This window comes from Panthera pardus, unplaced genomic scaffold (assembly GCF_024362965.1).
Source record: "Panthera pardus isolate Hobbes unplaced genomic scaffold, ASM2436296v1 HiC_scaffold_6, whole genome shotgun sequence".
NCBI classification, from domain to species: domain Eukaryota; kingdom Metazoa; phylum Chordata; class Mammalia; order Carnivora; family Felidae; genus Panthera; species Panthera pardus.
Window position 1 is genome coordinate 482968 of NW_026526991.1, and position 27310 is coordinate 510277.

The 27310-nt window shown below is 53.1% G+C and overlaps 1 protein-coding gene across 7 annotated transcripts in view; it reads right to left on the reverse strand.

Moving 5' to 3' along the window:
* Positions 1 to 792: 792 nt before the first annotated feature.
* PLA2G6 (phospholipase A2 group VI) overlaps positions 793 to 27310 on the reverse strand; it is a 60112-nt gene continuing 33594 nt past the window's right edge. For 4 of the 7 annotated variants that reach the window (XM_053895855.1, XM_053895854.1, XM_053895857.1 and 1 more), the window contains exons 7-17: positions 27039 to 27221; positions 21868 to 21976; positions 20496 to 20660; positions 18513 to 18591; positions 15914 to 16077; positions 14194 to 14344; positions 4085 to 4221; positions 3540 to 3694; positions 2245 to 2412; positions 1750 to 1823; positions 793 to 1565 (exon numbers count right to left, since the gene is read on the reverse strand). In XM_053895855.1, the coding sequence (XP_053751830.1) occupies positions 1421 to 1565; positions 1750 to 1823; positions 2245 to 2412; positions 3540 to 3694; positions 4085 to 4221; positions 14194 to 14344; positions 15914 to 16077; positions 18513 to 18591; positions 20496 to 20660; positions 21868 to 21976; positions 27039 to 27221 (1530 nt within the window). In that variant the 3' untranslated portion in view covers positions 793 to 1420. Of the gene's footprint in view, positions 1566 to 1749; positions 1824 to 2244; positions 2413 to 3539; positions 3787 to 4084; positions 4222 to 14193; positions 14345 to 15913; positions 16078 to 18512; positions 18592 to 20495; positions 20661 to 21867; positions 21977 to 27038; positions 27222 to 27310 lie in introns of those variants that run through there. The other 3 variants (XM_053895858.1, XM_053895859.1, XM_053895860.1) reach the window with 3 other exon arrangements.

Below are 27310 nucleotides of genomic sequence, written 5' to 3' on the forward strand. Positions count from 1 at the left end.
CAGAATGTGATCTGGGGCGTAACCAGACCCGGGGGGAAGGCATCCTGTGACGCGGGCAGGTTCGTGTGACCTGCCCTTCAATTATTTACCCCTGTGAGCCGTGGGCTGGTGGGCACGCGTGGATGGGCCGTTCTCTTAGGTCGCCTCCTCCTCCAGGCCGAGCTTTCCCCAGGCCCCGCAGGGACTCCTGGCTATGGGGGGACCCCCGCCCTCCCGTCTGCCCACATTGGGCCCTGTCCAAGTTAGAGGGGCCAGAGCTGCGGGGGTGCCCTCCCCCAGAACCCTCCCCGACAGACCCAGCCCCTGAGGCCAAACGTACCAGTGGGCATCGCCGTTCTCTGGCCTCTTCTCTACCCCAAGCCGCTCACACCCGCGCTTCAAGGGCTGAGGATCCCGCATCTGCCAAAGCCTGCCCAGCCCCTCTCATGCTGGAGAGGCGGTACCACAAGCCCCAGAGCCACACAGACCCGGGCCAGACCTTGTCCCTCCGCACTGGCCGTGTGACCGTGCCCAAGCCCCCTGCCCTTTCTGGGTCTCATCCCCTGCCTGCCCCGGCAACTGGGGCTCGTCCTCACCCCCCACCGTGGGCAAGTGGACTTAGCTGCCGCCTCTGAACACCCTCACGGCCTGATTTGGGGGGGCCTGGAGCAGAGAAGTAGTATCCCCAGGGGAGCCTGGAAAACAGCATTCATCCAAGGGGGCACAGGAAGAGGACAGTCAAGGCTGAAGGGAGCCGGTGGGTGCGGGGCCCTGGGGGACTCTGAGCACAGTGCACACAACACAGGTGAGCTCGAATCAAACCGTTTATTTCAGTTAAGGGCAGGCTCTGGATCCCCGCCCCACCCATCAACCACCTCGGGTCGGGAGGAATAACCGAAGTCACAGAAGTGACCTTTGAGAGCTGAGGGGAGCTCGCAGGGTGGGGCAGTTCCGAGGGGTGCAGGCGGCTGCATGTGTGTTGAGGGCAGAGTCGGCGGGGCTTGGGTTTCCCTTGCTGATGGGTGGGCAAAGGCCTGTTTCTCCAAGCCCCCCACCCCAGGGAAGAGGACAGAGAGTGGAAGGGGTCTTGGCATCCCCCCTCCGCCAGGGGACCTGGGAGAACGCCTGGTGTCTGAGCTAACAGGGCTGGGGGCCCAAGCGTCAGTTGTCCTTGGCCATCAGGGAGAGGGCCCCAGTGAGGCTCTAGGATTTCTAAGCGTGGAATGACAAAAAGTGCCAGAAGGCGGGGACGGTGTGGGCAGGACCCAGGACCAGCCTCAGGCAGGAAGCCCAGTGCCCTCTGAGGCCTGGTCTGGCTGGTCTGGAGATGCAGAGCCGCCGAGGCCCAGCTCCGCCCAGTGGCGCGCTGGTTAGATGTCACCTGGCCTCTCCATCAAGGGCTGGGTGGGTGGGATGGGGTGGCGGGGGGTGCCCAGCGGCCTCACGGTGACAGCAGCAGCTGAATGAGCTTCTGGAACTGTTCTCGGTGCTCATAAACATAGACCTCCGTCTCCCACAGGGCATTGACCAGCACTGTGTCGCTGACCTCATCCAGCATGATGTCAGTCCCCAGCTGGGGGTTCAATCTGTCCGGGTCAAGGAGGAGGGGGTCACCCCACGAGGCTCGGCTCGGGCTGGGGACGAGAGCTAGGACTGGGGAGGGCTTGGGGCAAGGAGCGGCCGCGTGGGGAGAGGGGACATCCACACCGAGGGCTGGGTGGGTTAGTTCACTGGGTCTGGCCAGGCCGGGACACGGGGCTGGGGCCTCACCTGAAATACTGGATGCCGACCATCTCACACCAGGCCCGGGCCCGGTCCACGGCCCGCCCATCCGGATCCGTGCACTGGCAAGAAGCAGTCTGTGTGAGCGTCCTACACACGCTGTACCCACAGCGCCTGCCCAGGGACCCCCAGGTTCTAGTCTGGCTTAGCCACTCCTCCGCAGTGACCGTCCCAGCTGTGTCACACAGGGGCGCGGTCTGAGGTTTTCTCAGGTGGTTCAGCAGCCCCTGACCGGGGTCAGGGGGACAGGCTTTTGTCCGTCTGATATCCTGGGCTTCCGCACGGGGCTGTGTTTGAAGGGGGGCTGTGTTTGAAAGCCCCAGGTGTAGGTGGCCACTAAGGGTCCCTGCCAGCACTGAGACTGAATCAGGAACCCCCTCCCCTGGGCCGGCTAAAGAGGTTCAACGGAGCCTCCCTGACGCCCCGGGTCCCAGGGGGCTGAGATCCAGAGGGGAGAGGACATGGGGAGGGGCCCATACTCACACAGTCCACCACCATCTTGCCCAGTTCCTTGGCCCCGAAAACAGTCTTGGCCAGTTCCCAGGGGTTGCTGGGACGGAATACGTCCACACAGGTCACGGGCACCTGTGGGGACCTCCCTGTCCCCAGAGAGACCACGATGGAGAGCTTCTTCACCTTGCCTTCCTGGCCCTGTTGGGGACAGGACAGGGGTAGTTGGAGGGGATCTGCCCACCGGCGGACCCTTCCCCAGGTGGCAGAACCAGAGCCTGTGCTGTCCTCTCTTCTGCTCCCCAACAAGCTCCGCTTCCAACATGCTGGGCAACCTTGACAAGTCTCCCCGCCATCCAAGGTCCTCATCTGCAGTAGGAGGCGACTCAGACAGAGGATGACCCATGACCCTCCCCAACCAAATCTTTGAGCCCTTCCTCCTCCAGGACGCCTGCCCTGCCCGGTCTGGCCGCTAGAGGGCGCCTGCCTCTCGGACCGCCACCCCTGTTGTGTCACCCAGGGGCTGCGTCCTGGGCTTCCTGATGACCACAGTGAGAACCACAGCCCGCAAGGATATGGCACACTAGGGGTCAGGCACCGTCCTAAACATTTTACACAAAAGCGCATGGACGCCTCATGACAGTCCCCATGCCGGTACCACCCATCCCCCGTGCAGTGGCTAGAGCGAAGCACAGGCAGAGCCAGCGTCCAGACCCTGAGGCCATCTGGCTCCGAGGCCTGAGCCCACGTCTCGGCACCTCTGCTGGTAACACACGGGCCTAGCCCCGCCTCTGCGCTAAGGGCTAAGGCCCACTTCTGTTCCTCTGGGTCACTGACTCTGCCCGGTCTCCTCCCTAGACGTCTCTTCCACGGGCCCTTTGCAAGCCCCCAGGTCTCCCAGCACAGGCTATCCTCTTCCTGGGCTCCTGCGTGGTCCTCTATCTCAGCAGCCCAAACCCCTGGAGGGGCGTATCCTTGTTTATAGATAGCCCTGCTTATACAGGGCAAGCGTGTGTCCCCAGGCTGGGCAGGGTAGCCAGCACCGAGGCAGGCACGGACCACTCTGCCTGCTGCCCACTAGCCGCCCTTCACCACTCGGTGCAGATTGGGCCTCAGAATCCCTCTGATTAGCACAGACCTCTGGGCAGACACGGCCCATCAAGCAAGTTCGAGCGTGAGATAAAGCTGCTGTCCAGGGCACCCACGAATGAGCACGAAAATAAGTGCCATCTGGTCTCCTAGGAGTCCGTCCTTAGTAAGATTTGCTGAAACAGGGGTGGCTACGGTGGACGGTCACGTCCAGCCCCTCTGACCCGCGGCGCTCTCACCTTGCGGATCATGTCCTGGTTGTACTCATGGATCTCGGTCATGGCGTCCAGCGTGGGATTGTTGGCCAGCAGCCCGCCGTCCAGGAAGCGCCCGTTGGGCCGGAAGTAGGTGGGGGCTGCCCCACTGCTCCGGGCAGCTCGCCACACCAGCTGCTCTGGGGGTGAGGGAAGAGGGTGGCCCAGTGGCACGAGGGACGGGTACAAACCCATGCAGTCCCAGGGTGCACGTGCCTGTGCGTGTGCGGGTCTGTAGGGAGAGGTGGAGAGGCTGGGGGCTCTTCTGAAGCAGGACCCACAGGCCATGCTCTCTGGCCCCGCCGTCCCGGTGGAAGGCAGGGTGCAGCTGAGGACCTCCAGGGGCCTCCTCCAGCCCGAGACTGGAGAGCGCCCCGGTGCGGCCTGCCCTCAGCTGATGAAGACTCAGGGCAGTGTGAGGGATGGTGGTGGGCTGGGGGTGCCCAGCAGCAAGCCTACGACTCCCACCCACCACCCCGCGGCCTCTCAGGCCGACTGTTTCCCACGGATGCAGCAAACATAGTTTTCACCTGAGGGCTGAGTCGGAGGCTTCAGGTTAATATTCTGGCTGAAACGAGGTTCCCGTACACACTCCGGGGCCTCGTAATTCCGGAAGAGGTGAAGCTCAGCAGGCTGCCGGTCAGACAGCGTCCCCGTCAGCATCACCCTGGAGAGACACGAAGGGCAAGACAGCTGAAGTCCCTGACTTACCCACCCCTGAAAACCCACATTGGCCGTCTGCATCCGAATCACTGAAGGCCTTATCCTTGGACCCATCGGTCCTAGTTCTGGGAGTTCATCCTAAGACATTCTCACGGACGCACGCAAAGCTGTCAACAGCGGCATCGGTGGACAGAGAAAACCACTGGAAGCAGCTGAAAGGTCCACCAACGGGATGGTCCGATGCATCGTAGCTCCCCTACTCCGTGGGCTCTGTGTCACTGCAGAACGACCGAGGAAGCACTTGATGCACTGATAGGCCGTGAGCATCACGGTTTACAGTAAAGTGCGAAAAGTAAGGGTTAGACCGGTGCGCGTCCTATGCCACCATTTATTTGAAAACAAAACCCCAAAAATTGATGTGCCTATTGGCTTGGTCAGAAGGACCCATGAGCGGAACCTAGGAGCGATGAGCTGCCTCTAGGGCAGGGGACAGCTCGGTGGCTACAGCTCACAGACAGCAGTGGGAGGAGACTTCTCACCGTGTCACCTTTGATAACCTCTTCAACGTTCCACCGTGTGAGTCTATAATCTATTAAAGACTCTTACTTGTCTCAGACAAGACGAGCATCCTTAAATAGTGCAGGGAGTGCGGACTGGCATAGCCCCCTGGGAAGCTAATGTGTACTAAGATCTTACAAATATCCTGGCTCTTTGATCTGAGAATTCCATTTTGGAAAATCTATCCCAAAGGAATAATCTGAGCTACAGTAAGAGCTTCTTGCAAAAAGCTATTGGTTGCAGTGCAATTATTACAGTAAAAAATGGCCCGGTCTGAGGCACCTGGCTGGCTCAGTCGGAGGACCGTGCAGCTCTTGATCTCAGGGTCATGAGTTCGAGCCCCATGTTGGGCATAGTGATTACTAAAAAAATAAATAAATAAACTTGGGCGCCTGGGTGGCTCAGTCGGTTGAGCGTCCGACTTCGGCTCAGGTCATAATCTCACAGTCAGTGAGTTCGAGCCCCGTATCGGGCTCTGTGCTGATGGCTTGGAGCCTGGAGCCTGCTTCCAATTCTGTGTCTCCCTCTCTCTCTGCCCCTTCCCTGCTCATGCTCTGTCTCTCTCTGTCTCAAAAATAAATAAAAACATTAAGAAAAAAAAATTTTTAAAAAAATAAACTTAAAAAAAAATAAACAGTAGCAAGAGAAGGGGTAAGTAAATGTTTTGCACCCACTCCAAATCGTGCCAGCCGACTAACAAAGAAATAACGTTTGTTATGCTGTAAAAACAACACCACCACCACACAGGAAAGGGGACAAAAACTCTGCCTCTGCATAGGAAAAATATACTAGTTTTTCATTTCTGGGAATACTGTGGAAAGCTTATTTGAACAACCTCCCCACTGAACAAAAAGTGAAATGCTGGAAAAACTACTTTTAAAAATCCCCTTAGGGGTTCCTGGGTGGCTCAGTCGGCTGAGCATCTGACTTCGACTCAGGTCATGATCTTGCCGCTCCCGGGTTCAAGCCCTGCATTGGGCTGTCTGTTGTCAGCACGGAGCCCACTTTAGATCCTCTGTCCCTGTCTCTCTGTCCCTCCCCATGCTCTCTCTCTCAAAAATAAACATTAAAAAAAAAGAGTAAAAATAAAACACAGGAGACCTGACAAGACAGAAGGGAAATACCAGGGTAAGCTCTGAGGATAAGCAAAAATCCAGAGAAGTAAGTGAAGCATAGACCTAGGTTTGACCTGAGGCAGATACCAAACTCAGTACATTTGAGTTTCAGTTTTGATGGCTTCATGGGACTTGGGAGACAAAAGTCAAAGCCCAGGGCCCACCAAAATTTCAGGGTCTAATGGGAGACCCCCACATTAGGCTGGGACCCCAAAGGACTACACTCTTGGGTAGGGGTGAGCCAGAAATAAATCTGCCCCTTTCCCACCCCAGAGCCTGTGAAGAAAGTTGCTTTGGCATTGGATAAAAGAGAGAGAGAGAGAGAGAGAGAGAGAGAGAGAGAGAGAGAAATTCCTGAAAATGTATAACCACAAGCTAATCCTCCTGCAGATTTGTGGTCTAAATTCATATCACCTCGGGGAAGTCCCCAAACTTTATGTCAAGACTTTAGTTATAGTGGCATTAGATGGTAGGGTACCTAGTACCTGGAAGACACAACACAAAACAATCTGGAGGGAGATACTTGCATTCTAGGCCTCATAGAATCTAGTCATATTATATTTCAACACTAAGGAACACCACACAGTAAAAAAGGGAGGGGAGGACACACAATGAAATAAAACATCATAAATGAAAACCAGTATAAACCAACATAAACAGTAAAATATACCTATAAAGACTGCAGCTATTTGAGTCCTTGAACACAGATGATAAAACAGCTATGCCTACAATGTTTAAAGACATCAAAGGCAAGTGTGATAAAATCACCAAGGAATAGGAAACTATCAGTAATGACCCAGAAGAACTGAAGAAGAACCAAAGAGAACTTCTAGAATTAAAAAATAAAAAAGCAATAGAATTTTAAAAAATCAATGGATAGGTTAAATGGAAAATTAGATAAAGCTACAGAGAGAATTAGTGAATTGGAAAACAGGTAAGAAGAAATTGTCTGGTATGTAACACAGAGAGACAGAATGACAGAATATACAGGAGAAATTAATAGAAACAGAAGACAGAAAAGGTCTAGCACATGTTTAATTGTAGTTCCACAAGGAGAGGAGAGAGAAAATTAGGAAGAGGCAAGGGTTGAAGAGATAACAACTCAGGATTCCAGAACTGAAGAAAGGAAACAATCCAAAGATTCAAGCCTAATAAATACCATGCAGGTTAAACTGGAAGTAATTCGTATCAGGCAGAAAGAAAGTGGTCACAGATGGAAGTTTGAGATGCAAGAAACACTGTAGAGCAAAGATGTAATACACACACATATGCATACACACACACACACACACACACACACACACACACACACACAGAGCCAATGGTGTGCAGAAGCCAGCTCATACTGGCTTGTAAGAACCTATTGCTAACTCCCACAAGGTGGTTATTAAATGGTTGGTAACTTGAAATTGGCCATGGTGGGAGTGTTCATGCCATGGGAATTAGCGAACACTACAAATCAGGACCTTTTCCCCCCCAGAGATCTGGTTTACCAGCACACTACTGGGTAAGTCTAAAGGGTAAATCTAAATGAAAACCAACTTCAAAAGCTAATAATAATGTCTTGTGATGCTTAAAAAAAACAAGATGGAATTAAATTATTTTAAAATCCTTGATTATCTGAGGGGAGGGTAATGGTATCAATTAAATTTAGGCTTTCATAAGTAAAGTATTCACTAACAAAAAAAGAAATAAGTTCACAAACTTGAAACTATGGGGGGGAGGAGTATAATGATCAAAATTATTCAGCAATTCTAAAAGAAGGTAAGAAAGAGAAAAGAAATGGAGAACAAAATAGGATGGCACATATCATCCCAAATATATCAGTAATCATATAAATAAAAATGGACCAGCCATATAAACTATTAGATTAACCACATGAACTTTCTGATAGTCAACTCAATCAACTAAATCAGACTTAATTAGTTGACTTAAATCAATATATTACTATGCATTTAAAGCCTATAAATGGACTAAATGCTCTAGATAAGAACAAAGAGTAAAAGATTACAAGTAAAAGTACAAAAGATATCTCTAAAACATAAGGATTCAAAGAAGTTTGAATTAGAGGGTGAGTACAGATCTACCACACAAATATAACCAAAGAAAGCTGATGTCACTGTATTAGTATCAGGACAAAACAGGCTTTAAAGCAAAAGGCATTCCTAGAGGTAAAGAGAGCTGCTTCATAATAATAAAAGATACCAGTCACTAGAAAAATACACAAAAATTTAAATACACATGCACTTAATAGCATTGTGTCAAAATATTAAAAGAAAAATTGACAGCACTCAAGGGCAAAAGGGCAAGTTCCCAGAGTAGGAGATTTCAACATGTCTCTCTCAATAATCGATAAAAGAAGTAGACAAAGAATTCTTAAGGATATGGCAGATTTGGACACTTATTTTATTTTATTTTATTATTATTATTTTTTTTATTTTAGAGAGAGAGTGCACATGTGAGTGGGAAAGAGGGGCAGAGGGAGAGAGAAAGAGAATCTTTTTTTTTTTTTTTAATGTTTATTTATTTTTGAGACAGAGAGACAGAGCATGAACAGGGGAGAGTCAGAGAGAGAGGGAGACACAGAATCCGAAGCAGGCTCCAGGCTCTGAGCTGTCAGCACAGAGCCCGATGCGGGGCTCGAACTCACAGACCACAAGATCATGACCTGAGCCGAAGTCGGATGCTCAACCGACTGAGCCACCCAGGCGCCCCAAGAGAGAGAATCTTAAACAGGCTCCATGCTCAGTGTGGAATCTGACACAGGGACTGATCCCACAACCCTGGGATCATGACCTGAGCCAAAATCAAGAGTCAGACACTCAATCGACTGAGCTACCCAGACGCCCCTGGAAATTTCCAGCAACATTTCTAGCCGATATGACTTGATCGATTTGTGCAGTACTTGGTGCCCAATGCAGACTCCATATTCTTTCAAATTAGATGTGGGACATTTATAAGAATTGACTGTACAAGTAAGTCCACAAAGCAAGTAATAACAAAAATACAACCGGAGAATTCCCTAAGTTTAGAAATTGAGAAATGTAGTTTTAAGAACAGAAGGTTAAAAATCAAGGAGTTAAAAAATAACACTGAAATAAAACCAAAGAGAGTGCAAGGAATAAAAATAAAAGCAGAAATATATGAAATCAAAAAGCACACACAAGAGAGAACCAATAAATATCCAAGAATTGGTTTTCTGAAGGACCAGTCCAATGGAAAAGCCTGTGGCAGAACTGGTAAAGACGAGAGAAGGTGTACATAATTGGGACTGAAGGGCCCATCACAGCAGATGCTGCAGACATTAAAAAGATAATAAGAGAATATTCTAAACAACTCTAGGCCAATGAATTTGAAGATCTGATGAAATGGACATATTCCTAGAAAAACATAACCAAAACCAACTCACGAAGACATTTAGAAATTCTACCACTAAAGAAATTAATCCCATCATCAAACATCCTCCCCGAAGCAAACTCCGGGCCTTGGTGACTTCCCTGGCAAATTCTACCAAATACTCAAGGAAGAATTAAGTCTTTCTTAGACCAACTTTTCCAGAAAATAGAAAATGAGAAACACTCCCTCAAAACCAAAACCCAGCAGCCCCCAATGGGAAAACACACGTCCCGCTCACTCGTGAACATGGGATGCAAAATCTAAACAAAATATTATTAGCCAACGGAGCCCCCCAGAATTCTCTCTGTCCAAGGCACCAGGCATTGAGAGCGGGATCTAGGAAAGGTACCTGTACACCCCTGTGGATAGCAGCGTTATCCACAATGCTCAAAAGATGCAAACAGCCCAAAAGGCCATCGACAGATGAACGGATAAACACAGTGTGGTGTATCCAGACAGCGGCGTGTTATTCGGTCTTAAAAAGGAAGGAAACTCTGACAGGTGCTACAACACGGATGAAACTCCAGGATGTTATGCTCCGTGGAAGGGGTCAGCTGCAAAAGGACAAATATTGTACGGTCCCCTTACAGGAGATCCCTCTAGAGTCATCAAAATCATAGAGGCAGAAAGTTGAACGGCGGTTGCCACGGATTGGGGGAGAGGCCAATGGAGGGGTGTTTAACGGGAACAGAGTTTCAGTTTTGCGGGATTAAAAAGTCTGGGAGGCCAGCTGCATACCAGTGTGAGTCTGCTGGGCACTTAGTCAACTGTACCTCGGACGGTTCAGATGACGCATTTTATGTTACGTATATTTTACCACAATTCAACACTGTAAAATAAATACGCGGTATCCCTAAAAATGGGTAATTTACAGTAGCACGAAACACATGAAGTACCTGAAACAGATACAAACACCCCATTGTGCTAGATCTCGACAGAGAAAATTATAAAGCCACGGGGAGACACTTCAAACAAGCGGAATGCTTTCCTATATCCTCTGATTGGAAGGCTCCGCGTTTTCAGATGTCATTTCTCCCCCCACCCCAGATAAACGTACAGATTCAATGCGATCTTAATCAAAATCCCAGTAGGAGGTGATATTCTGTAGAATTTGACGATCGGATGCTACCATTTCCGGAAGCACAAAGAGCAGCAAGTAACCCTTGAACCTCACATTGTGTGCCGCGCATGCTTTTACATAGTAACTTTTTTCCTCCTCCTGGAAACCCCACGAGGCAGATCTACATTATTTCTATTTTTGAGAAGAAACTTCAGGGCATTTGCTCCTCCTCCTCCTCTTCTTCTTCTTCTTCTTCTTCTTTAGTTTTATTTATTTATTTTGAGGGAGAGAGAGTGGGGAAAGGGCAGAGAGAGAGGGAGAGAAAGAATCCCAAGCAGGCTCCGCGCTGTCAGCAAAGAACCCGACGTGGGGCTCGATCTCTCACGTACGTGAGATCATGACCTGAGCTGAAATCAAGAGCCAGATGCTTAACCAACTGAGCCACCCAGGAGCTCAAAGCACGCGCTCTTAACTACTTCTCTATGGTGTCTCTAAGAACAGTCATGATACCCTTGGGGACGGACAAGGTGGGAGGCCTTGCTCTCCCAGATACCGGGAAAGTTGAACAACGGGAAAGTCAGGGCACGGGCACAGGGACCCAGCCCACGGAACAGAACACAGAAACAACCAAGCAAGGACCCCCGAGCCACCTCTGTGGAAGCATGGCCTACAGAAATGCAGGGAAAGACGGGCTTCTTCACAGGTGAGGCTGGGGAAACTGCTTGTTCATGTGGGAAACGTGAAATTGGGTCTCCCCTGATACAAAACCCAGCTCCAGGTTGATAAAGCCCTAAACGTGAAAGGCAGATCTTGAGAGATTTCTGAGCTGACAAGAAAATCGCTCCCTGCCTCAAGGTTAAGGAAGGGTTCTTGAACAGACATAAAAAGCACCAGCCATAAAAAGAAGAACATTTATAAATTCTACCACATTACGAACATCCGTTCATCAGGGGCACCGGGGTGGCTCAGTTAAGCGTCCAACTCTTGATTTGGGCTCAGGTCATGATCTCGTGGTTTGTGAGTTTGAGTCCTGCGTCGGGCTCAGCGCTGGTCGCTCAGATTCTGCTTGAAATTCTCTCTCTCTCTCTCTCTCTCTCTCTCAGCCCCTCCCCTGCTCATGCTCTCCCTCTCTCTCTCAAAATAAACAAATAAACTTTAAAAAATCCATTCATCAACAAAACGCTGTAAAGAGAATGAAAGGTCAAGCCACAGAGTGGGAGAAAAGATTTCAAATCTATATACAAGATTTCACATCTATATACCCATCAAAGGACTAGTTTTTAGGATATAAATATCACCGAGACACCTAGGTGGCTCAGCCGGTTGAGTGTCCCACTCTTGATTTTGGCTCAGGTCATGATCCCAGGGTCACGGGATCGAGCCCCGCCATCAGGCTCCACACTGAGCGTGGAGCCTGCAATTCTTTCTCTTTCCTTTTGCCCCTCTCCCCTGCTCACGTTCTCTCTCTAAAATAAAATAAAATAAATCATTAAGAAGCTTCTTAACCCCTCAGGGATGTGGGTTTGAGTCCCACATTGGGAGTAGAGATGACTTAAAAATAGATAGATAGATACATACATACATACATAGAAGCCTCTTAACCCCCAAATCCCACAACCCCATTTTACCAAAAATAGGCAAAACATCTGAACAGGAACTTTACAAAAGAGGAACGCAAACAACCTCTAAACATATACAAACGTGTTCAATCTCCGCAGTAAATCAGGAAAATGAAAATTCAGGCCACATGGAGACACCACCTTTCACCACCCCCACCCCCACCCCCGGATTTGTAAAGATAAAAACGTTTGATAACAACCAAACATAAACAAGAATGCAGAGCAACAGAAACTCCCAAACATGGCTTAATGAGAGAGAAAACAGAAACCGCACTTTGAAAAAAAGAGTTGGTCAGAATCTATGAGCTGAAGCCATGCATTTTCTGAGAGGTGGAGACATGTACAGCCGTGGGTCAGAAATCAGGTCCGGAGGTGTTCACTGCAGGACTCCTCCCCAGAGGTCCAAAGTGGAAACAACCGAAATGTTGATGGAAGGTACTGGGAGAAGCAAACTGGGCATCGCCGTCCAGGGGAGTCCCCCACGGCAATGGAAATGAATGCAACACAGCTTCGCCCAGCAGCGGGGGCCACGCTGACAAAATGCGGCATGGACGGAGGGGAGCTAGAACATAAAATGCGTCCGTCCAAGCCCAGAGACAGGCAAGACCCAAACCACGCTGTTCAGGGCTGCAGTCACAGGCGGTGAAATTGTACAGGAAATCCACATGACCGCAGTCAGGAGGACAGCGCCCCCAAGCGGCAGGGCGGGGTTGTGATGGGGCTGGGGACGTGCTCAAAGGGCTTTTGGACTTGGCTGGTGGTTACGTGGGTGTTTGCTTTCTAATTATTCACTGAACTGGTTTATGTACTTTTCTAAATGTTCTATTTCACCATAAGAAAAAAGAGCAAAAATGTCTAGGATAAAATATATAAAAATGTTTTAAAAAGTTATCTTTGGGGAGCCTGAGTGGCTTAGTCGGTTAAGCGTCTGACTTCAGCTCAGGTCGTGATCTCACGGTTTGTGAGTTTGAGCCCCGCGTCTGGCTCTGTACTGATGGCTCAGAGCCTGGAGCCTGCTTCGGATTCTGTGTCTCCCCTCTCTCTCTGCCCCTCCCCTGCTCATGCTCTGTCTCTCTCTGTCTCAAAAATAAATAAAAACATTAAAAAAAAATTTTTTTTTAAACCAGTTATCTTTATGGGGCGCCTGGGTGGCTCAGTCGGTTAACTGCCCGACTCTTGGTTTTGGCTCAGGTCATGATCTCACAATTGGTGAGATCGAGCCCCACTTCGGGCTCCACGCTGACAGCACAGAGCCTGCCTGGGATTCTCTCTCTCCCTCTCTCTCTCTGCCCCTCCTCTGCTCTGTCTCTCAAACTAAGTAAGATTTCAAATAAATAAATAAATAAATAAATAAATAAATAAAATAAAAACAAAAATAGTTATCTTTTGGGTTTTACTACGTGGATGAGATTTTCCTCCTTCTTACTTTCTGTATTTGCCAGATTTTTTTAGAAGACTAGGTATTATTCTTAAATGGAAAAAAAGAAAAAGAAAAAAGAAAAAAAGCTTTATTATGAAAAGAAATCCTCCCTAAATTTCTAGGGCCTTGCTGACATGTTACTTCCTCCAGGAAGCCCCCGTGACCACCTTGCCCTCAGGCCCTCAGTTCGTTCTCTCTCTCTCTCTCTCTCTCTCTCTGACAGTCAGCTCATGAACACTTCTCAATGCCCTGCTCTGGGGCAGGCACTGTGCCAGATGCTGGGGGTGCAGGAGAAACACACGGCCATGTTTCTGCCTCAGGGAGCTCTAGCCTGGCGGGGAGACAGGCAAGAAACGGACGAGAAAGTAATTCTGGGGTGGGGAGTACTACAAAGAAATAGCTGTGCTGCAGGCTCTTCTGGAACTTCTCAAGCACGGGCGGCCCTGCGTGGCTGTCGCTTTTCAGGTCAGTTACCTCCCAACCAGCCTGCAAACGGCGCACCAGCCTTTCCGCCCAGTGGTTGCACCTTTCACCCCCCACGGCGCACATGCGATGCCTGGGGCAGAGCCCTGCTCAGCAAAAAGGTCCTGAGTGTATGGTGGACCAGACGCGACCCCCTCGGACCTGGGGTGAGGGTGTCCGCCATGTCCTCCAGAAGCCCCCGGTTCACTTGGGAAGAAGCGTCTCGCCTCCCCGGCCCCTCAGCTTTAACCAGACCAGGACAGGGAGCCCTCGGCCCCGCGGGGGAACAGCCGAAGGGCTGCCTAGCCGGGGCCACGGCCACAGCACTCCCGCTGAGGAGCCTTACTTGGGTTTCTTGACGTCGGTCATCTTCGTGTGCTCCCCAAACTCGCGCTTCAGGAACTCCTCCAGGGGCCCCGACTCGTAGGGCCGCGAGCCTCGGAACACCTCATCCTTCATGCGAAAGTACACGCTCCGCATGTAGGCCATGGACTTGCCTAGAACAAGATCGGGGAGACACGAGGGCCACGCCCTGACAGCCGCAGGACCACGGTGGCCGGCAGGGGATGGCAGGAGGGGACCGGATTGGCTCAGGCACTACCCAGGCTTGGGCTCCTGGGCCTCTCCTGGGAAACTTCCCACAGAGGCAGAAATCTCCTTCAGCAGCCCCGCGGCTCTGGGCCTAATTCTGTGTTCCCAACTTTGTATTATTTTCCTTAGAGAGGGCCCTGAGAGTGTAAGAGCTTGTAAACTGAATCTAGAGGCACCTCATGTGGCTCAGAACAGAAGGGCCAGCCCTGTCCTGTGGGCCTCTGAGGACAGCCAGAAGGAGCAGGCCGCACCTGGGCTGTGCGCGCAGAGGGGGCTGCGGAGAGGAGGGGGTCTGCCCGTCTGAGACTTCTCAAATCTCTCCCATAGCCCCTGGGAGTCTAAAGAAGGAAGTGACCCTTTCTGGACGAGGCCAGAACCTCCGCCGCGGACCTCCTGCCCCACCGAGCAGAGGCAGATCCGAGATAGCTTTGCGCTCACGGAAGGCACAACTGGAGACCCCGAGAGGGGATGTGGGGCCCCTGACGCTAGCAGTTTACTGACTGATAATCCTCCTCGTCCCGGAGGAGCTCGATGGGACGCTGCTCTCGGCCACCGGCTGAGCAGGCTGCCCCATGTCCCTGACACTCCGAACTGCTGGCCCGCGGCCTTTTCACACAGTGAGTACCCAGGTACCTGTGGTTCCCCCAGGGGACTGGGGCTCCCGGAGCTGGAGCCTGCACCTGACCCACAGGCCCTGCCTGGGGGCAAGAAGGTCCTCTCCTGGTGCCTTCAAGACATGGGCGGGGGGCGGGGGGCGCCTGGAGAGCCTGGAATCCGCCAGGCACTGGGGCAAGGACGGCAGGTTAGGGATGCCGAGGCAGAGGACAATTGCCTGGGTGGTTGCTGGCTCTGGGAGGGCCCCCCACAGGCAGCCCAGCTTGAGTGGAGACAAGAACTACCCAGAAGCCTGTCTGGTATGCAGGGCGCTGCGGTGCAAGGCCCTGTGGCCTTGGGAAGTGCTGGGCTGAGAGTCTAGGGGACCGTCCTAGCCCCAGTAACCCCATGGGTGGGCTATGTGACTTTGAGTCACCTCTCCCACCGGGGCCTTCATGTCTCTGGGGGTAAAATGAGACGTGTAGGCCGGGGCTCCGGCATTCCGTGGCTCTGTGGCTCCTCCTCCCTGAGACCATCCACCATCGGGATGGTTTTCCTTATTTTCAGCAGGTTTTGAGGCCCTGAGGTGCCTGCCTCACAAGGCTATGGGCAGGAGTGGTGGAGGCATAAAAATGGAAAGGCAACCAGTTCTGTCCCCTGTGGAGGGCAGGGCACCATGCCCCTAGCCTGCCTCCAAGCCCTTCTCTTTCGAGCCTCAGACCCCAACACCCTCACCCGCCCCACAAAGGGCTTACAGGCCTCCCCGTCCCCGGTGACTCTCTTTGCAAAGCCCTGAAAAGAAGCTGAGCCCAATGTGAGGGCAGATCCCAACCGCCCCCCCCCCCACACCCTGCCCCCACCGCCCCCGGGGCCACCCTCACTGTGCAGAATGGCCAAGGCCAGGATGCCTCCAGTGCTGGTCCCCGCCACCCAGTCAAAGAGATCCTTGGTGGCGACGCCCGAGGCCTTCTCGATGGCAATGAGGAGCTGGATGATGACGAGGCCCTTCACGCCCCCTCCGTCCAGGCAGAGCAGGTGGTCGTGGCTGTGGTGGGGACAGCAGCGGGAGAGAAGAGGGCCCGTTAGAGCCCAGCTCCTTACGTGGGTCTGTGTCCCTGAGCATCTGTGACTGTGTGAGACAAGGCCCTGTGGAGCTCGTGCTACTGGGCTTTTAGGGGTGTGTGTGGGGGGGGGGGGCGGGGGGCAGGTAGGGGGAGCGCAGTCAGTAAGGAAATAAACATACAGTATTTCAGGAGGGGGAATGTCACCTCAGCAGACACCTGGGTCTGTCTCTCCCACTGGGTTTTGGTCGGGCCTAGATTCCCAGTCGGGGGCCTGACCGGAAGCAGGTGCCTGAGAAAAGTCTGTCTGAATTAAACGAAGCTGGGGGAAGGGCTCTCCTGCAGCCAGGAACGGTGGTGGAGAGGGAGGAGGGGGGCAGGGAGGAAGCACCATCTCTGTGCCAGGGGCTGTGAGGGGCTTTCACCCGCATGAATTCACTTAGATGTCCCACACCCCTTGGAGGCAGACGCTCCCTGCTACCCCTGTGCACGTCTGGGAAGGAGTGAAGCTCAGAGGTTAGGTGACCACCCAAAGTCACGAGATGGGGAAGCGATGTGGCCGGACCCAGACAGGGATGGGGGAAGGGGAGGGTCTGCTGACTCCTGAGTCACCTGCTGGGCAACACGACCCAACACGTCTCCCTCGGTCCTGCCGTGCCCAGCTCCCTGCCCTAAGGCTTCCACTGTCTGTGCTCAGACTAGGAAGCTTCCGTCTGGCCTCCTCCTCCTTCCATCTCAGCGTAAAAGTCACCGCCCGGAGAAGCCTGCTCTGATGCCATTAGCACCCTCCGGCTCAGCCAGCTCCTTCTCCACCCACTTTCTTGCTGTAGAGCCCTTCTCCCTCCCACAAGCAGGCGGTTTTCCCTCATTCACTTTCTCCCCCAGTGGGTGGGACAGAAGCTTCCAAGGGCAGGGACTGCCCTGCTCCGCGCAGCGCTGCCTTTCCAGTGCACTCGGGAGGCGTCCGATGGACTAACTGGTGAATGAAGGAGGCCCGGGTGGCCCACCTCTAGGGTCCTTCTTCTGGACAAGCTGCCCAGCCCCGCAGCAAGCCCAGAGCATGGCAGGGGATGCTGGGCCGTCACTGGAGGCCTGCAGGGCCCATGACCAGGGGGCCAGGGCAAAAACGCAAGAGACCCTTCTGAGGATGTGGGGCTTACAACGGAGACGTCAGCCCCCAGGGAGCAAGGCTGAGCTACGAGGCTTGCAGCCTTTCGTGGGAAGGTCCCCACGGGGGTGTCCTGATTGTCGCCTCAGTCCCACCTCCAGGGAGAGTACTCAGGCTGCTGCAAACCATCTGAGTCCTGCTGGAGAATCTGCCTCCTCCCGTCCTACTGGTCGGGACGTTACCCTCCTCAGCCCCTGTGCAGGTGTGTGTGTGTGTCTGTATGTGTGTGTGTGTGTGTGTGTGTGTGTGTGTGTGTGCGCGCACATGTGCGCCTACATGCAGGAAGTTCATTGGGAGCAGAGAACTACAATGCTGATGCAGCAGGTGCACCCCCATGGGGCACGTTACAGGGTGGCCTTGGAAACAAGTAGGACTTACCAAGGGGAAGCCAACCCTTCAGGCAAGGGGAGGCAGAACCACTTGCCACTGCCTGGCCCTAGGAGCAGGGACTGAGAGCTTGCCCTGCGGAGGCCGGCACTACTGAGGCAGCCGGGAGAGTGCCTGCGGCAGCAGAAAGGGCAGGAACTCAGGAGACAGGGGCTAGAGTCTCTGCTCCCACACTCATGGTGTGAGCTTGAGCAAGGCACTTCGCCTCCCGGGGACTCAGGTTCTGTCTGCGCGAAACAAGGATCCTAATCCCTCCCTAGGAAAGCTGTTAGGGACGTGGGACAGTCGCAAATGGAGAACAAGAAAGCAACTCTATCACGGAAAGGAAGACAGAGCGCAGTCGAGCACACACACGTTTGTGCTCCGGGAACTTGCCGCGCTGGCAGGCACCGCTTCTGAGGCCCCAGGGACCGCCCTCAAGGACAAAGGCCTCTGCTCTTTGTGCCCATCACGCAGGCCTGCCTCCAAGAACGGGCCTGGACGTACAGCAGGTGCTCGGGAAGTCCGCCCGGCCCACCAGCTCTGTGGAGGGAAGCAGGGCAGGGGCCAGGACGGAGCCAGAGGGAAGGAGGCTCAGCATCGCGGTGGGGATCTGGGTGACCTTCCCCAACAAACCAACACAAGCTCAGGAGGGACGGGACAGGCTTGCAGCCAGCTCTATCGTGTAACCCACAGCCCGCACGGTCCCTGATGAGAGAGCAGACCCAGGCTCTCCGAACACCCAGTCTCCTGGCTGTGAACTACAGAGGACACAGGCCACCTCATAGGGCTGTGGTGTGCACTAGACAACAGCCCCGAGCCTGCCGGAGGGCACCAAACAGAGGCCTGGTGCATGCGGTCCCCCTCCCTCCCTCCCCCACTTACGTCCGCTTCTCGTCCCTCATGGAGCTCAGGATGAACGCCGGCTTCCGGGCCCGGGAGATATGCATGATGTCCTGCAGTTCTGCGAGGCACAGGGCAGAGTGGGCTGGGGCCACGCAGGTGCCAAGCACCGCCCCCGCCCCCCCCCAATCCCACGGGCCCTGAGCAAATCTGGAGCTGAGCCCTCACCCTGCTGGCCCTAGGGGGCGCACCTTGCCCCCTGCCACCAGGAAGGGCCCTTTGTCCCAAGACACAGCTGAGCCAGAGGCCACGGGCCCCTTGGGGTGAAACGGGCTCGAGTGCAGAGGGTGGCCCCCTGCCCTGGGAAGCATCCCTCACCCCCGCCCGGCCACCTCCCAGATTCTCCGCAGTGCCTTCCTCCCAAAGCCCCAGAGCACAAGCACCCCTTCCGTGGCCGGTGTTTCCAGCCCACAGAGCACTTTCTCATGCACCGGGCAAGTGGAGTTGCTGACAGCCGCCGTCACCAGAATCCTTATTCCCAATTTACAGAGGAGGCTCAAAGAGGCTACATAAACTCGTCCAAGGTCATTTAGCCAAAAGGAGTGAGTCAGGACACTCCTTTCGGTTTAAACCCATGAGCAAAGGGAGATAACCGACCACTCTTCAGAGGCTGCTCGCCCTGATCCCACGTCTGGAACTTTCCTCAGCGGCCTCTCAGACCAGCCGCACCCACCCCTCTGCCCATGTTCTCCTCTGGGCCCGAGCCCGCCCCCCCCCACCCCCCCGGATGGACTGGCTGCCCTCCTGGCCAGCAGCTCGGCCCCGGGGGCCTGGCCCAGCACCGCCATGCCATCGGATTCTGAATGCCTCCCCACCACTGTGCAGAGTCTAGAAGCAGCAAAGCAGGAAGGCAGGCTGCAAGGCAGTGTATCTACCCTCACCAGAGCGGGTGGCCAGAGGGTGGGCGAGACAAGCGGAGACCGGCCAGGAGAGGCAGTGGCCAGAGTGCCAGGGGGAGGGTGGCCAAGGATGGTTCATGGTTCGGGCAGGCAGCTGAGAAGAGGCCACTAGAGCTACAGCTAACTCGGGGCTGGGCAGGCTCTGCAGCCCCTCCAGGCCCAGGGCGTTACCCATCGGACGCTGCGCCCCAGGCCCACCATCCAGCCTGGCGTGGGTGACTGCCTGCCTGTAAAATTGAGAGATAAAGACGGGGTTGGGAGGGGGGGCAGGTCCTAGACGGGGACGGGCAGGGGAGCGGAGAGGAGGAGCCAGAAGGACAAACTGTGGCCGCGGGCTCTGCTCTCCTGACTCCTGGTTAGGCTGGGCCATCCAGGCTACAGGTGCCGGTGTCTGCTTCCACAGCAGCGGGGAGAAAGGCCAGCTTGCCAAGGACTGGTTGCCGACAGCCCTATCCAGGGGACCCGGCTCTCACACAGTCTAGGCCGTGGCTGGGTCAGCCCACAGAAAGCCCAGAGACGGGACCCCATCTCCTCGGGGGCCATCTCCACGGGCACCAAGGTCACCTAGGGGCAGATGCAGGTTGCCTGGTCATGTTCAAAAGCCTGTAGGTCACCAAAGGGCCAGCAGGGGACAGACACACAGGCCCCAGGCCTGACAGAGACACAGCAGCACGGCAGACACACTCCTCATTGAAGCCAGAGGGCCAGGGGTGCCCGACCCCAACAGCACTCCTCACCGCCCCACCCTGAGCTCCCAGTGCACAAGAGGCCGAGACAGTCCTCACCGCAAAGGTGCCACGGGGACGCCCAGACCGGAGACCATGTTCAGAACATCCTCTCAGGAGAAATGGACTGCGGGCCATTAGCCAGGGGCCCCTCTCCCCCCAGGCCTCTGGGCTCCGTGGGTGCTGGCTGCCTCCAGAGGCTGACGAATCCTGCCCCAACCTCCCTCGTTCCTTTCAACAACTTCTACCCTGGGCCCCGTTTCCTTCGCATCAGGACTGCTCCGATCCCAGTGCCTGGGGACCAGCTGGAGAGGAGGGAGTGTGGCAGGAAAGAGGCCTACCTAGGTTGTTTAAGCTGATCGGTGGGGGCTGAGATCTTTCCTGGGAGAACAAGGAGTGATGTGTCGCAGTGGAGCCCTGCTCCGAGGGGGCCCCTTGGGTGAGTGGGAGGCGGTGGTCGGCCCCTACGTTTTTCAGCAGAGTTAAGAGCGTCTTCCTGGTAACAACTAGTAAGGTTTGGGGAAGGGGAGATCGCACAGGATCACAAATGATGTCAACAAGCAAGTGAGAGGCCCCTCCTTTCCACACACGGTCCCCTCTCTCATCTACCAGGCGGCCTGGGTATGTGGGGGAACCGGGCGCCCGGGAGGCCTGACCCCACCCTGACAGGGCGTGCTGACTCCAGTCGCCTGTAGCCCAATAGTTTCCTGGGGCCCAGGGCAGGTGCTGAGGTCGACCACAGAATCTGGAAAGGGGTCGAGGTTACCCGGTCTGAGTATTTGGGGTCCCCCTCTTTCCCTTCACTTCTGGTCAAGAAAACAGGACTCCCCCCTCCATACACACATCTCTACAAGCTACCATGAACAGTCAGAAATCAAAAATTTAAAAACAGGAAAAAACAAAACAAAACAAAACAAAAAACCCACGACAATGGGGCGCCTGGGTGGCTCAGTCAGTTAAGAGTCCAACTCGTGATTCGGGCCCACGTCATGATCTTGTGGTTTGTGGGATCGCGCCCCGTGTCAGGGCTGCACGTACGGCAATTCTCAAAACTGCCGAATGCAGAGTCCCTCCCGGGGCTCGAAAGGGACGAGCCAGTCCGCGGGCATTTACCCTCATCTAACAGACAGGGTAACTAAAAAGGATGTTTTCAGGAAGTAGCACACACACACGTGCGCACACACAGTCACCTGCGCGCCCACGGCAGCCTCCACGGCTCCCTGAAACCCCCCGAGGGGCCCCGGGCTTCTGCTGAGGATGATCTTTCTCCAGCCCGGACGCCAGGGCTCACCAAGCGAGCATGCAGTGTGTGCCTCAAGCCCGCGTGCACACACACTCGTGCAGCGGGCATGCATCCACCCGCGGTTCTTCCTGCCAGTGGCTCCATCCGGGAATTACTTACTGCCTCCCCCACGTGCCTCCCCCCGCGTCCTGGCACCCGGAGGTGGGATGAGGGCGGCACAGAAGGGGACACTGGCTTGGCAAGCCCCTTGGAGGGTCCCACCTACTGGGTATGGCCCTTGTGCTCGGGCACAGGAAGCTTCCCCTCTCTGCCTCCCAGGTGCTCCTGGAAACCCTATGCAGGCAGCAAGTGGGGTGGGTACGGACAGGATGCTGGTGCCGGGCTGCTGGGACCACCCCTCCTCCCCAGTGCATGCATCACCACCCCCACCTCCCCCCCCCAACTCTGGGACCGGAGTGCAGGGCACTTACGTTTGCTGATCTTGGAAGCTATGAAAGCAGGAGTCTCTCCGAGGTCATTTGGGGTATCCACCTCTGCCCCAAACACAATGAGGGCCTTGATCATCTCCACGTTGTCTTTCTGTTGGGGATGAAGTGAGGGGGAAAATCCAACGGCTCAGGGAAAGGAAGAGAAAAAGGACGCCAGCCTCTTCCGCTCTGCCTACCGACTCGGCGGGCCTCTCACGGCACGGCAGAAGGTGCTAGAACCCTTCAGGTCCCCCACCCGTTTAATAACCCAGGCAGAAGCTGGAAGTGACTCACCCCAGGTGCCAGCCCCACCAGCTCCTGGAAGGAAGCAGTGCATCTATGACCCCCTGCCCCAGGGGCCACGGGGCCACTGAAGGGTCAGCTGCTGATCACTTCCAGAAGCAGCAGCAAAGGGTGAGCGGGGAAAGGGAAGGCCGTCTTGTCCATCAGGTCTAGGGTGCCACTTCTGAGGGGGTAACTGGGCACACGTCCTCCCTGAGGGCAACCTCCAAGGGCAGCTTGCCTCCAAAGCGCATTGTGCGTTTAACATCGGAGGCTGGGCGGGGCAGGGCGGGGCGTGGTTTCCCACAACAAGCCAATCAACTGGCTGCCTGGAGACCTCGCTCTGGTCTTATCACCTCCCTCTTGCTGGGGCCTGATCTCCTGGCTTGGGGAATGAAGACTTGTGTCTAGAATGCAGTTTTCCAAATAGTGGTTCATGTACATTAGGATTTATACGGGCACTGGTGATTATGCATGCTTGAGTCATTAGTTACGCATTTCTGTCTTGGTTTCCTTCTTTTCGTGTCACTGGTTTACCACTTACGGTGGCGACAGAACATCTCCTTTGAAATAAATTTAAGTAAGATTTAAAAGCAGGCCAACTTAGGGGCGCCTGGGCGGCTCAGCGGGTTAAGCGGCTGACTCTTGATTTCAGCTCAGGTCATGGTCTCACGGTCTGTGAGATCGAGCCCAGCATTGGGCTCTGCACCGACAGCGTGAAGCCTGCTCGGGATTCTCTCCCTCTTTCTCTCTCTGCCCCTTCCTGGCTGGTGCACACACGTGCTCTCACTCTCTCTAAAAATAAATAAATAAAAACTTTATAAAAATAAGTTGATAAAAGCAAACCAACTTAAAGAAATGATTGAGCACTAATTGTGCAAGTGACACATCAACGTGCCAAAAAATGTGAGGCCGGTCTGCAAGTTCCTGAGGTATGGGAACCAGTGAATGTCAGCAGTCCTCAAAGTGACACGTGTGCCCCCCCCCTCCGTCCCCCACCGAACGTGTGAGACCCTCTAGAGGGTTTGTGAGGTTCAAACTGTTTTCACAGGGACCTCTGGCTGGCTCAGTTGGAAAAGTGTGCGGCTCTTGATCTTGGGGTTGTGAGTTTGAGCCCCAGGTTGGGCGTAGAGATTACTAAAAATAAATTTAAAAAAAAAACCTGCTTTCATAAGACTATCAAGATGGTGTTTGCTTCTTGCATTGTGTTGACTTTAGCACTGATGGCATAAAAACAATGATGGATAAAGCTCCTCGTGCCACAGCAAGACGGTGACACCGTTGTGGTGTTCTTCTCTGCCACTCACTAGCAGTAAAAAATCAACCAATTAACAGGCGCCTGGGTGGCTCAATAGGTTAAGCATCTCAGGTCACGATCTCATGGTCCCTGAGTTCGAGCCCCGCATTGGGCTCTGTGCTGACAGCTCAGAACCTGGAGACTGCTTTGGATTCTGTATCTCCATTTCTCTGTGCCCCTCCCCTGCTTGCACTCTGTCTCTCTCTCTCTCTCAAAAATAAATAAAGACATTTTAAAAAATCAGCCAATTAATTAAAAAGCCAGTCTCACTTTGGAATGCCCTTCATGAAGCAGTAAGAATGAATTTTATTACGATTTGACATCGTGTACTTGTGTTGTAAGATAGAGAGAAAGCCTGGGCATTTCTGTGGCATACCAGAGTACAACTGTTATCTTGAGGAAAAGCACGTAGGCAATTTGCTGGAGTTGTGAGCAGAAGCACGCGTTTTTTTCCCCGGGAACACCATTTTTATTTGAGACCACGACTGACAAACTACGATTGTTCAGCCTTGGGTATCCAGAAGACATGTTCTCAAAAATGAACGCAGTGAGCCTGGCACTTCAAGAAAGAAAAACATCTGACGATATTTTGTGCCAATGACAAAATTCAAGCTTGCAAACAAAAATGGCAATTCCAGAAAACTTGTACATGCCACAAGTGGGCTTGACAGCTTTGACGGCTTCCCCAAACTGAAAGGTTTTTCTGATGAGATCAGTGGGGATATTTACAAATGTGGGGTTTTGATAGCGTCTGATGAAATGGGTCGCCGTTTCTACGCATACATGGTGAACCGGTATTTTCTAAGGAAATTATGCATGGGTAAGAGATCCATGCCAAGTACAAGAGATACCGGTGGAATAAAGTGTTTAATGTAACAAAGTGTGAAAAGCTCCTGGAGATGGCTGCTCTGCCCACTGCAACTGACTTGTCAGAAACTACCCTTGTCCAGTTTTGGTGCAACATCAAAGAATATCCATGATTCTCTGAAAAGGTGCAACTGTGCATCTTTTCCAACATAGCATTGGGAGGCCAGATTTTCTTCTTATCCCCCAACATATATTCAACAACATATTGCAAGAGAATAAATGTAGCAGAAGATAGGAGGCTCAGTATGTCTTCTCTGAGGCCAGGCATTAAAAAGATTCACAAAGATGTAAAAGGATGCCAACTCTTCTGGATTGTTTTTTGTTTTGGAAAATAAAGTTGTTTTGCATAAAAATGTTATTTAATTTGGCTAGCTTGTGATTGGTGAATTGTTATTTTTAAATGAATCGATATTTTGAGGGGGACCTGGGTGGCTCAGTCCGGTAAGCGTCTGACTTCGGCTCAGGTCATGATCTCACAGTTCGTGAGTTCAAACCCTGTGTTGGGCCCCGTGCTGACAGCTCAGAGCCTGGAGCCTGCTTGGGATTCTGTACCTCCCCCTCTTTCTCTGTCCCTCCCCCACTCATGCTCTGTCCCTCTCTCAAAAATAAGCATTAAAAAAATTTTTTTAATAAGTGAATTAATATTTTGAAAATGTCTTATGTTTAAACTCCAATCTATGGCCAACAGGCACATGAAAAGATGCTCAACGTCGCTCCTCATCAGGGAAATACAAATCAAAACCACACTCAGATATCACCTCACGCCAGTCAGAGTTGGCCAAAATGAACAAATCAGGAGACTAGAGATGCTGGAGAGGATGTGGAGAAACGGGAACCCTCTTACATTGTTGGTGGGAATGCAAATTGGTGCAGCCGCTCTGGAAAACAGTGTGGAGGTTCCTCAAAAAATTAAAAATAGACCTACCCTATGACCCAGCAATAGCACTGCTAGGAATTTATCCAAGGGATACAGGAGTACTGATGCATAGGGGCCCTTGTACCCCAATGTTTATAGCAGCACTCTCAACAATAGCCAAATTATGGAAAGAGCCTAAATGTCCATCAACTGATGAATGGATAAAGAAATTGTGGTTTATATACACAATGGAGTACTACGCGGCAATGAGAAAGAATGAACTATGGCCCTTTGTAGCAACATGGATGGAACTGGACAGTGTGATGCTAAGTGAAATAAGCCATACAGAGAAAGACAGATACCATATGGTTTCACTCTTATGTGGATCCTGAGAAACTTAACAGAAACCCATGGGGGAGGGGAAGAAAAAAAAAAAAAAAGAGGTTAGAGTGGAAGAGAGCCAAAGCATAAGAGACTCTTAAAAACTGAGAACAAACTGAGGGTTGATGGGGGGTGGGAGGGAGGGGAGGGTGGGTGATGGGTATTGAGGAGGGCACCTTTTGGGATGAGCACTGGGTGTTGTATGGAAACCAATATGACAATAAACTTCATATATTGAAAAAAAATAAACTCCAATCTAATAAATATAGATGGATAAAATCCATATAAACAAAAAAATCTTTGGGATCGTCAATAATTAATTTTTTACACTATAAAGGGACCACATAGACCTCAAATTTTGAGAACTGATGGACTAGATCATTCTAATGGCTCATTCAGTGCTGAAAATGGCCATGGTTTTATTTACAGTTTCCACCTCCCAGGGTAACAGTGTCTCCACCACAGTGATGGCCTTTGCTATAAAACAGGATGTCTTTGAGTTTGCCCTAAATCTACATCTTTAAAATTTTTTTTTAACATTTACTTATTTTTGAGAGACTGAGAGAGACAGAGCATGAGCAGGGGAGGGGCAGAGAGACAGGGAGGCACAGAATCCGAAGCAGGCTCCAGGCTCTGAGCTGTCAGCACGGAGCCCGACGCGGGGCTCGAACCCACGAACCGTGAGATCATGACCTGCGCCGAAGTCGGATGCTTTACCAACTGAGCCACCCAGGTGCCCCAAATCTACTTTTAGAGTCCCAGATGCCTCTCCAACTCCATCACTTGGAAATCTGTTGAACATACTTATGTATACACGGTATTGCTACGGAATGGGAACACACACACATCCGTAACGTAGTAAGAGTCCCTTCCCTGTATTCCTTATGTTCATACTCCAGTTGTCTATCCAGACTGGAGGGGGGAGCTCTGCTCTATAATAAACCAAAAGCCGCGGCCAACACCTACCATGGGCCACGGAGATGTACAAGCAGACCCTGCCTCCCAGGAGCTTATAGCCCCCCCAAGGAGATAGAAACAGCATGCAGACGGGTATTTTTCCCTGATGCAGGAGAGGAGAAGTGACATCTGAGGGTTGCCCACTGGTGCCAGGTACCACATGTGTCGTCTGGACATTCCTCCTGGGGTTACCGAGCATCCACCACTCACTCCGCAGCCAGTACGACACCCCCGGTTTCCAGATGAGGAAATCGAGGCTGACAGGCGTGACGTGACTTGCCCAAGGCCACAGCGGGTAGCCAGAGCCATCGCACCATGCACTTGTCACATGGGGGACGCGGGAGCCAGAGGGACAGGGGCATAGAGGAAGGAGACGACACTCTGGGCTGAAAGGGGGACACGGAAGGTTCCTAAGGGGGCAGGCAGGTCTGAATGGAGTGTAGGCAGGTAAGAAGATTCTGAGAGGCGGGGAAAGGAAGAGGGTGTCAAGGGAGGGAGCGACGGGTAGCCCCCCACCCACCCCTGCAGGCTCACCGACATGGCCAAGTGCAGCGGCGTGTTGCCCTGCTCTCCGCGGGCGTTGGCGTTGGCCCCGTAGGTCAGCAAGGCCATGACACAGTCCAAGCGGTTGCGCATCACGGCCACATGCAGGGCTGTGTTCCCCAAGCTGCTGGTGCCGTTCACGTCGCAGCCCCGCTTCAGCAGCATGCGGGCCATCTGCGGGAGAAAGGGTCCGCGCCCAAGGAGACGGTCACTAAGGGCAGCAGGGGCCGGCGACACCTGGGGGCCGCCACTGCCGCCCTGAG